Here is a 12,028-nt window from a genome sequence, read left to right as displayed (position 1 = left end):
TTTTGAAAAATGATACATAAGGGGCGTAGTCCCCATTTTGTTGGCTTCTAGTTTTACTTTGACACGAAGACCGTGGTTCGCCCATATATGGGCAATATTGCCAATTTTTTAACATAGCTGAAGCGGAGGTTCACCCCTTTATAACTCGGGAATTACTTAAGTATAGGAAAAAAAGTGAATAGTTTTGGGTAAATTGATCTGTCGTTGCAAACTGTTCATGATATTGACCTCCAAACTTTATTTTGGTGGAAGCTGTGTCTACTTTAATGTAAAAAAATATGTAAAAACAAGTTGAGGCGAACCAGTTTTTTTATGTTCTCTATCGATTTGTGACTAAGCCACTCATTGCACGGTCTTCGTGTCAAAATAAAACTAAAAGCCAACAAAATGGGGACTACGCCCCTTATGTCTCATTTTTCAAAATTTTAACTGCATCTACCTTTAAATGATGCTGACATTTTGAAGCTCGATTTTGAGTGTTTTTTTAATTTTACTTCTAGCTTTAATACGCAAACAGGAATTTCTAAAAATCGATTATAAGATTATTGTAGTCGCGAATCTGCGTAATTTGATATGTATTTTGTGTATGTAATATGCACAGCTTCAGAGTAATACTCATCCGAATGTGCGAATTTTGTGCGATCAAATTTCTTAAAAACCTATTTTTCGGGCCAAATTTTTAGATCTGTCAACTGAATGATATGGGTACCCGCGATCAATAAGGTTTTTTACGTTTCGGATGATATAAAATCTTCTTCGTGAAAATCCATCTACTAGAACGGCGGGAACTGGCCTTCCAAAAACACGAAATTTGGCAAAAAATGTTTTTGAAAATATCGCGGATTTATTTGCGTTTTCTGTGTATCATTTCCGCTTCAATAAATGACCTCATACGGATTTTGATCTTTTTCGAGAAGACAACTTTAAAAACTTCAGCCGAAAGAGAGATGTACGCAATTTATCTCAAAAATAGATTTTGCTGGCACATCCATGGTTCTTAATGGACCACATTGAAATCGGTATAGATCGATGTATTTTTTTAGGGTGCACACCGAAATCGGATGCGCGTTAATGGCATATGGAGTTTTCGGAAATTATTCGCGTTTTACGATTTTTTGGGTACTTCAATGTAACGTGCGGCACATCTTAGCCGTCAAATGAAATTTCGCAAAATATATATGGATTGGAAGATAAACTTCAGTACTTCCTGGAAACCGCATGCGCATCAAATGATTTTGAGAATTACGCGATTTAGACGCAATTTATCTCAAAAATAGTGTGAGCTGGCACATACATGGTTCTTAATGGACCACATTGAAATCGGTATAGATCGATGTATTTTTTTAGGGTGCACACCAAAATCGGATGCGTGTTAATGGCATATGGAGTTTTCGGAAATTATTCGCGTTTTACGATTTTTTTGGGTACTTCAATGCAACGTGTGGCACATCTTAGCCGTCAAATGAAATTTCGCAAAATATATATGGATTGGAAGATAAACTTCAGTATTTCCTGAAAACCGCATGCGCATCAAATGATTTTGAGAATTACGCGATTTAGACGCAATTTAAAATGTATATTTCATAATATTATATTATTTTTAGATTTATTCCTATTTATAGAACCCCAAGATTTATCGGAAGGGTCTTGCTACAATCCACAAGGTGTATACTTATACACCAAATGTGATTATTTTTAAATATGTCAATTTTTCGGCGAAATTTGGGTAAAATAGCAGAATAACCCCAAATTTTTTTCTGAAATTTCTTGTATAAAATTAAAAAATAAATATGATGACATTATTTTTTCGAACCAAAAACAAATATTTTTCCTCAATATCTTGATTTGTTGTAGCTCTGATTTACAAACCGCTACACGGACTTGTCTGATTTTGATATCATTTGATTCATCATGGTGTTTAGATTATGCAGATATTTTTATATACATTTTTAGGTGTGTGTATGTCATTAATATAATGAAAATATTGACGTAATATCCTATATTTTTATCATTTTTCTCATATTTCGCGAAAATGTGCAACTTTATCGCGATTATTATAATATAGTCATATTCTTACTTTACGGAGGAAGACATATATCAACGTTTTTGGTCAATATAATAAACGGCGTAATTTTAAGATTTTTTTCTTATGCCCAAAATTAAAACCTCGATAACTTTTGCGCGCATCAACCAAAAAGTTGATCGCGAACAGTTTCGGAGTCAGAACATTTTTCTCTATATGTCTACCAAAAATCATTGATGTGCCACAAAAACAAAAAAACTGATTTTTTGAAAATGGAATATTAAAAAATTGGCAATATTGCCCATATATATATATATACTGTGTGGGGTCTCCGGTGGATATTTCGAAATGTTGCAAACGGAATGACAAATTTATGGTGGAGAGTATAAAAATATATCGATAAGATTCAAACAGGATGTAAGCACCGAAGCAGAAGCAAATGAAAGCATTTCCAAGTTATAGTCACTTAATTGCAAAATTTGGAGAAGATAACATCTTAAATACTACCAAATCATCACAAAACATGTCCCTACTTACAAGCAAAATTTCGAAATAATATTGCCGTTGAAAGGATGAGAAACTTTATTAAATTTTATTGAAAAAAATAATTTTCATCATTTTTGTGGGAGGTACTAGAAGAAGAAATGTTGCGATGTACAAAGTTTGGATGTAATCGGTTACTGTCTGCACCAGCGAGCCAGACCCACAGACAGACGAAAACCAATATTTCGATGAGGGGCATTTTTGTCGTAGCAAAATATGATTTAGAATTACAGCCATAAGACTAAGGGTATAATCACATTTATGATCTAGCAGTGCTCGAAAAACTTATATGTATGTTAGCCATCGAAAAATAATTATATACATGTTTTGAAATAATCTCTATAAACCCTATTTTTTTGTTTTTGGTTGCCCCGGCCCAAGTCTCGTATAAAATTTTGTGGTCTTCGAATGATAAATATTTTCTATAGAACGATTAAAAAACATACAAATATAATGTTTCTGGTTCACTTGATCCTATAGATGTTAAGCTATCATCATCGAAAACTATATGAGACATCCTTGAACTTCACCTATAACTTTGCATCGGCACGTGTCTTTCCAAAGTAAATGTATTTCATTTTGTAATTTATCATGTTAAAATTCACTTAATTGTGGCCTCTAGAGCGACTAGACAGAAAAATGAGGATTTTTATCACCTAACCAATCATTATCAAATTTTTCCAGAACCTAGCCTATATGCAAATTTTGGTGAAGATTGGTCAATAATAGCGGCGTTTGATCGCTTCAAAAATTGTTTTCTTGATATCAAGTCACTGGATTATAACTCAGGGGGATAATTAATCAATTCCATATTTTGGGCAGTCAAATAGGCGTTGGTTTGAGCCAATGTGTGAGAGCTTGTATACGTTTATTAAATTTCTCCGTAGACAAACAAATTTTGGTGTACCAGAATTGACCGTCCTACAAAACAGTCGACACATGACTAGTTTTAAAGCAGGCCCTCATTTGCCAGGATGTGCTTCTTCGACGAAAAATGTTCCTTGGATTTCCTCAAATACACACACGGTCGGCTTTTTCTGGGCTCCCTGTATCGTTTTTTTTAAAGCACAGCAATTTTTCTAACCAGTCGACATCGGTTTTTAGCGATTGTTAAATTGTGTCGGCTCCAACGTGAATAAACCTTTCTATGATGCAATATCGCATGTGTGCTGATGGAAGAAATATCCAAGGAAATAGGATTATCAGATTTTGCGCCACAACGTATGTTTTATTGACGGCATTAGTCTTTTATCGAGCGATTGAATTCATTATACAATTTTTCACAGCGCCTTGGTATCTCTTCACTACACAACGGTGCGCTCTTACCGTGATAATACACGGCGAATGTTGAAATAAATATTCACACGAATATGATCACCGAGTTAAGTCCAGTTATTTAGAAAATTGAATTTTCAAGTCGCGATAAACAATACAACACATGATCGTACGGCCATCAGTGCTGAGTACGTTTATGCTAGATCAAACATTACAGTGGAAATGTCAGATGGCGCCTGGAATATATATGATTACATGTTTTGTTTGGTTCATACCGTGTTCCGTATTTAAATACTAACGATTTCAATGTGTCAATGAAATATTTTATACCATGCTCTCTTTGGTGTATCCTTAAAAAATCTGCAAACCACATTTTTCCGACGGCTTTTAAAAAAAATTTTCCCAATCATTCCCCATAAAAATATAAACAAAATTGTATTTATGTTTTAAAAACTTGTTTATGTATTTTCTTTTTTTTTAATATATAAAAATTAATTTAACTTAATTTGTAAAAAAATATATTTACATAAATTTATAACTTATTTTAAGATTTTTGTTTTGTTTGTTTCTCTTTTTTAACAATAACAAAAATTTGCAACTTTTGCTAAATTAATGCTACGATTAAGATCACTTGGATGATGTTTTGTTAACACTTTTTTTTTTTCAAATTTGAAGGCTACTAAGGCGTAGTATGGTTACTTGTGAAAACCTTTTTGTTGTTTTAAAGTGCTTACAGCTGCGTATTGGCCACATCAAAACTTTGAGTATTGTCCATTATGTCTTTAACTATTCCCAGATAAAGAAGGAGTTCGAATGAGAAGAGTGGGTGTGTGAGATAGGCTGAGTTTTAAATTATCACAGTTTCCAGACCATGAGCACTCCGCCAGCCTGAGGCAATTTCTGCTCCTCAGGGCCCATGGGGCTAGGCAGCGGTTGTGAACACTTCAAGTGTGCACTTTTTGTGCTCTAATCAGGAGCATTTGGTGTATCAACCCAATGTCAATGGGTGTAGAGGTAAAAGTCCATTATCCGACGGCAAACTATGCGTTACGTTTTAAATTTTACGCTGACTGTACATGTCACCAATCAAACGAACAATGGTAATGTCACCAATAGTTTTACGGAAGAACAACTCCTCGATGGCAAAGGATGAGACCTTGTGCATTTGGGCTAATACACTCATAATGCTTTGGAAACGCATGGGCTGACCGGGATGCAAGCGGGCAATGTAGCCAATGAGAGCGTTGCGGCTTTCGTCATGTAAGGCCGAGATTTTGGCTGTTTCGATGAGACCACGAGATTCGGCCGAAATGCTGGAGTTGGGACTGCCATTGCTGGTGGTGGACAATGAGGAGTTGGCCAAATCATCAGAGCCGGGGCGACGGAACAAAGTCAAGGCACGAATGAGTTCATATTCATGGCTGTCGATATTGAGATGGCACAACTGGTTGAGAACATCTTGGAAGGCATGAACTTCACGGGTCACCAAGCCAGTAACATCACGGTTAGGGTTTTCCGATTCATAGACGAACAACAGCTGGGTGAAGTTCATGGGCATGAGGTATTGAGCCATGGCCAAGATGAAGAATTCCTTCCAGGAGTCTTCCAACAATTGCAATTGATCGGGCAAAGGCAATTCACCGAACGAGGGCACATTCTTAATCCAGTTGATGTTCTTGAAGAGGTGTTCGGCGGCGGTTTCCTTGATGTGTTCAGCAGCCATTAGTGGTGGTGTTGGTGGGAGGACACGGGTGGCAGCCAAGGCATTCATGTAGGCGGCAGTGGGTGCAAAGAAGGTGGGGTGGGCTTGATGCATGGGGTGCTGGGGTACACGGGGTACAGATAAATCCAAAACGGAGGGTGGAGGGGGGAAGGCACCAGCCAAACTGGGATGCATTTGATGATGTCCGGGAATTGGCATGGGCAAGCCAGGGAAACCGGTCAAGGCGGCGGTGTTCATGAGGATTTCAGCGGGAATCTGAGGCATTTCAGAACCACCCATCATGGCGTCTTTGTACATGGCCATGTGGCGGCGCAAGGTGGAGTTGCGGGGTCCACGTTCATGTTGGACGGCATCTTTGTTCATGCCAACTTCGAAGCATTTGCGCAAGCGACAGGCACGGCACTGATTGCGGTGCGTTTTGTCAACCACACAGAGGCCTTGTTTTTGGGATTTGCAGACATATTGGCGGGAACGGCGAATGGAACGCTTGAAGAAGCCAGCACAGCCATCACAGGCATAGATGCCATAATGTTTGCCGGAGCTGTGGTCACGGCAAACTTTGCAAGGCACATGATAAAGGATGCGACCTAAAATAGAAAAAAGAGAAAAATTGGTAATTAGTAATTTGTTCAATGATTAAAGAGATGATAAAATTCGAAGAAATTTATTGCAGGAATCAATAGAAAACTTTGGGTAATCCTTTGGGCAAAGTAGTTCCATTTTCATCCTTGCTGGTAATTCCTTTTTTGTGTTGATTGTGAATCGTTTGTTCATCGAATACTTACTTGAGGCAGCTGGTGATAATCTGACGGAGTTGTATTTTTGATCCATGATATCGGGAGATCCAGATTCAGTGGTTTGCATTTTGTTGTTTGTTATTGTAAAGTAATCCTTGGGTGTAGTTATAAAAATTGATAGTTGTTGTGCGTCGTTTTGATTAACAAATTATTGATTTTTTGTAATTGTAAAATTTGTTTGCTATATTTTTTAGTGTTCTCAGCTCTGTTTGAGTTGTGTTCACTGTTTGAGATCCAAATGGTTTGTGTTGCTAATTCACCACCATCCTCGTCCTTTAATAGTCCTGACACAAAATTTGCACTCTACCATTCATAGCAACCAACCACTGTTGCGATCATCCCCGTTTACCTAACCTACGCCCGTTCATTGGTTACACACACATGTACATCAGGCTAGTGTGTTCTCTTTCACTCTCCCGTTATCCTTACGGGGACGTACAATCCCGAAAGAGCAACACACACATGCAGATCTTTTTGGCCTGTGCATTTGCAGAGGTTTTCATTCAGTGCCGCTGCTGTAGATGATTTTATGACATCTCTTTTATGGTGGTTTACCTGTGTGCTCGCTGCTCTCATTTCGATAGAAAGAAATTTTATGAACGAATTTTGTGTGCCTGTGTGTTAAAGGGTGGTGAGTTGTTTTATTGCTTGTGTGTGTGCTGATGATGATGAACTGGACCATTGTTAATATCGGCTGAGCATTGTGTTTTTGTTGTTGTCTTGTTACCTGTTTTTCTCCGTCGCTCTGCTCTAGTTGTTCTACTAACGTTTTAATTTTTCCTAATGATGTTTTCTATACATTAATTGCTCTCTTATTTTTTTGCATTCATTGTCAAGAGGAATGCAGTTTTTTTACTTGGAATTAATTGCAGCGTTGGCTGCTTGATATGTCTTTGGGAATTTCTTGTGTTGAAAATTCAGTTTCTTTATTTTGGGATAATCCCCTCAACTATTGAAAATATCAAATATTTGAATTCTTTTTATTTTTTTTGTAGATGTTGTCGGTTTTTATACCCTACACAACTATGTTGTCAGGGTATTATAGCTTTGTGCAGCCCCAAATGTTTGTAACGCCGCGAAATATTGGTCCTATTTAAGCATTTTATCTCGACTAGCTGAGTCGATCTAGACATGTGTGTCCGTCCGTCCGTCCGTCCGTCCGTCTGTCCATTATAATTTGTAAACACGATACAGGCCACAGTTATGGACCAATCTTCACGAAATTTTGCATGTAGGATGGGTTCTGGCCAATGAAGACCCCTATTGTTTTTGGAAAATATCGGTTAATATTTAGGGGATGAAATGGACCAAATACTAAATTTTTGTCGGTTTTTCTGGTCGCTCCAGAGGCCGCAATTATGGCCCAAACACCGCGAATTTTTGCATGGAGAAGGGGATCGGGCCAGAATAAGCATGCATGTTTTGATAAAGATCGGTCAATATTTAGCGGGTCAAATGGACCCTGACTTTTGTGTGAAAAATGACAAAATTTGTATTCTATGTCATATATATTTACTCCTGGAGGATGTAGACCCCAGGAGTTGATAGCATATCCAAGAGGAGTGGTTTTCCTTTAAATTGATACCAAATATAGTGATGTGTCTACTCAGATGTGGGAGTTACAGTCAAATATTTACAGGTGCTTACGTATTCAGATATTATTTAGTAACCCATTACCACATTAGAGGGAGAAATATCGCGCTGATGGCTTTGAAATTTTTCATGAAGTTCCAGTTATGGTCAAGAACAACGCCTACAATTTTCGGTGATGATCAGATTAAAATTTTGGGATGAAATGGACCGAAAACATAATTTTTTGTGTGTTTTCGAGTAGAGTATAATCCGAAAATCAAAACACAACCTACCGTGAAGGTAATCTGGACAAGTAAATAGAAGGATTGTACTGAATATTCGAAAAAAGTAAGGAAGAGGTGTTGTTAACCTCTAATCGGACAAGAGGGGGCAAATATCACGAAATATTACTCAGACTCGGAATAAACATCCTCAGAAAGTTAGAGTTCGTGGTAGTTGTGTAGGGTATCGCATGGTCGGCCCCGTCCGACTATACTGCTCCGCTCACTGGTTTATTTTAGGAAAGCGTGTTAATGTAATTATTGGAATTAAAATAACAAATGCATTTTGTATGTGAAATTCGAAAAATATAAAACAATATCATATAAGATCTATGGACAGATTACTCTGAATTAGTATCTTATAATACAATATAAAAATGGTTACATTTAAAGTAAATTTTGATGTAGCTATTTGAAGATATTTGTGGTTTTCATACATCGCTTATGGCTAAAATTAAAAAAATCTTTTTTTTCTTATAATTGTATTATATTGTAAGATTTTAAATGAGCAGTTTATATGACATACTTAAAACATCATTTCAAATCCAATATACAATTTGTTGGTTATTTCGATTTCCAAAATTAATGAGGATGTTCTTATTTTGTGAATTTGGTATTAAGTTCTGATGAAGAAATGTGGTAAAAAGTTAAAATTTTTATGACAATAATTAAATGACATTCCAGTGAATTACTTCTAAAATAATTTAAATTATAACGATGTCACTTGGGGAGAAATGAAGATGTTACAATTCGAATACAGTGTGTGAATAAAAATATAAATACCGCCGGATGATAATCGCCGAAGACGAGCGAAATATCGGAAATAAAATAAAAACATATTAAATACAGCAAAATTAAAATATCTGTATAAACTTAATAAAATATGTTTAGAATAATAATTATTTCAAATTAAAGATCTAGATCTAATCATCTAGCTCTGCCAGGAACTTCAAACATCTTGTACTAAGGCGATATCGTTATATACGAACTATGTATAGTATGCTTTTATTGAATTGAAGGATATTTTCTGAATGCTAAATGTTCAAAATTACAGATAAATCTTTTCTTATCGGCACCATTTATAAATCGAGCCATTTATCGGGATTTCAACAGATTGACGGAAAAGAATGATTTTTGTTTAGCGGATCCGTAAATGGCTTCATGAACAACATTCCAAACAAACAGCTAAGAAAACTGACGACATAAGAGGATCTCTCATTCTCAGTTTCAAACCAGTAGGGAATGCAGTAATGTCGGGCTGGGCCGATTATATGATACCCTTCACCACTTTGGGTATATTTTACATATGTATCCTATCAATTTCCTTCGAGGGAACATTGACAGGAAATTGAACGTATTTAAATATGTGATATTTATCTCTAAGTGAACCAACTATCACAAATCAATACACATGACGAATGAAATTTCATTTCAATGGAACCAATTTATGTAAATCGTTTTATAGAGAACTTGATACACGCTATTCGGTATGCCGCTATCAGACACCCGTTCGAAATGTATATGGAAATAAAGAAAACTGATAAAGGAAACTGATTTCGACGAAACTTGCCAAATATTAATATATTTCACATTGTACAAAATTGTGTGGCAATCGGACAAACTTTGTGTACAATTTACATAAAATAGGAAGAAAATATTTTGAAGAGACTAAGCACACATCAGTACGCTATGCCAAATTTCGTGCAAATCGAAAAAAAACATAGGAGCTTTGGTGCACTATTTACTTAAAATCATATGAAAATATATATGTGGGGTATATTTAAAACTGAAACAAATTTTATGAAACTAAACATACATCATTCTAGGATTCTGTTTATGACACTCTAAACGCGTTTTTCTCGAAACTTCGTTCTTGCGAATGGCGGGCAGTATAACACAAAAACTGAAAATCTAATCCGTTCCAAATTTTATCAAATCATTTTGTACATACATACTGTGTTTTTTTTTAATTTTTTTTTTTTAATTTTTTGTTCGACGTAATATTCCTAGTTCAATCCAAAGCCAGACATGTACACTATCGAATCATGCTTGCCTTCGAAAGGAAGGACTTTTCTTCAATTACAAAAACAACAAAAACAATATTATGTAAATAAATTTTTTCTCGAGGCTTCAATATAAAGAAGTTAATTTTCCAGCCGATTGAGAATCGTCGAAATTTGAAATCGAGAATGGGAGTCCCAGTTATTGTAATTGCTCAAAGCAGTTACAATAACTGGTAAGGCAGTGAATATTCTATGACAAAATCGACATTTATTCTGATCAAGAATGACAAATGTAATAAAATTGTGACACTAACATAACAAACATCTAAACCTAACACTACGACTTGATTATAAGTGGTCAATGTGAAAATTTATATGTTTCCTCTGCGAAGACGAAGATGTCTGATCTTTAATATAAAATTGTAATAAAATTTTTAAATTCATATAGATATGAATTGCGATATTATGACACGTTCGAAACTAAACTCTGTTGATAAGTACTGTTCCGTGGCAGTTTTTTGGGTTTCACATGGTCGTCCCCTTCCGGCTATACCGCTTCCCTTACTGGTTCTACAAAACTTAATACAGATCAAAATATTAATTTAGATTCAAAATTGATAATTTTAAGAAGTGCACTATGAGCCAGGAACCCAAGTTTTTGTTGGCAAAAATGTCCATTTCAACTCTGGATACTTTGAGCTTTACTCCAGTAAAATTGTTTCTCATTGTGGGTCACACAAATGACAGGAGATAAAAGACAAAATGTCATATTTCTGGAATATAAATTGAAATAAAAATCATCAAAAATTTCGCATATAAATTCATAAATATTTCTTAAAAAATGAGTTTCACCCTAGTGCCAAGCAGTGCTACAGAATATTTTAAATGCTATAATATCAATCGAAGCATCGATTTGTTCTCTGTCCAGAATTTTGCGACAGTTCATAACCTCAAAAATTGTTGCCGATAATACAATAATGGAATAAAAAAATTGCCTATTCAAATTTAAAAAAAGTAATATTGACTTTTACTATTATAGCATGTTGGTAATAAAATTTAAGATATTAGCATCACCTTCAAAATGTTAGTATTTTGAAAATTTTAATATTTTGAATTATAATTGGGTGTAAAATCTTTGTAACAAAAACTAACCATATCGACGGATCACTCGTTTCAACAAAATCGAATATTTTTCAAATTTAATTATGGTATGCAATGTTTTAAATGCTAAATTGCCTATATATCAAATCCAGCTGGAAACCAAATGACTAATTATTATAGTCACATTGTTTGAAAAATTCACTTATAAAAATCAGGAGTTATCTCAGAACATAGACCTATATTGAAAACTTTAATTTCTATTGGCAATACCAAAAACCCTATCAATCGTGATTTCAATTGGCTAAATCGGCATAAAAAATTTCTGACGAATATTTCGAAGCGGCAAATTCAGTGTACACTCAATTACCATTTCAGCATATTGAGCCTTTATACATTGAGATATTATCATTCCAGTTTTCTATTATCATCATTCTATCATATACTTAAAATTTTGTATAAATCCGCCATATAATACTTACTTAATACGAAAAACAAGACGCTGTTCACATTCATTTGATTTGATATACATTTTTATATTTATCTATAGGCCAATCCTTGTGCACGGCAGACGCTGACCTAATTTCTATTTCGACTTTTTACAGTAAAGAAAATTCACAAAATCACATCTTATCACCCAGTTTTTAGCCATTTTTTATTTATTCTTAATCTATCTACAATCCCAAATAATTGAATTAATTTCCATTTTAATA

At 35.1% G+C, this 12,028-nt stretch overlaps 1 protein-coding gene across 1 annotated transcript; it reads right to left on the bottom strand.

Annotated features, from left to right (window-relative positions):
• Nucleotides 1-4,865: 4,865 nt before the first annotated feature.
• LOC133334111 (protein tailless-like) lies at nucleotides 4,866-6,463 on the bottom strand. Its single transcript, XM_061542406.1, has 2 exons — nucleotides 6,350-6,463; nucleotides 4,866-6,151 (listed from the first exon to the last, which is right to left on the bottom strand). Exons 1-2 carry the CDS (start codon nucleotides 6,426-6,428, stop codon nucleotides 4,896-4,898), a joined length of 1,335 nt encoding a protein of 444 aa, XP_061398390.1. The 5' UTR covers nucleotides 6,429-6,463; the 3' UTR covers nucleotides 4,866-4,895.
• Between the last annotated feature and the right edge of the window lie 5,565 nt (nucleotides 6,464-12,028).

The sequence above is a fragment of the Musca vetustissima genome, unplaced genomic scaffold (assembly GCF_032173495.1).
Source record: "Musca vetustissima isolate MV318-11 ecotype Yass unplaced genomic scaffold, APGP_CSIRO_Mvet_v1 utg21733, whole genome shotgun sequence".
Lineage (NCBI taxonomy): Eukaryota > Metazoa > Arthropoda > Insecta > Diptera > Muscidae > Musca > Musca vetustissima.
Note: the sequence above shows the minus strand (reverse complement) of the source record. Positions and strands in the feature narration are given on the sequence as shown.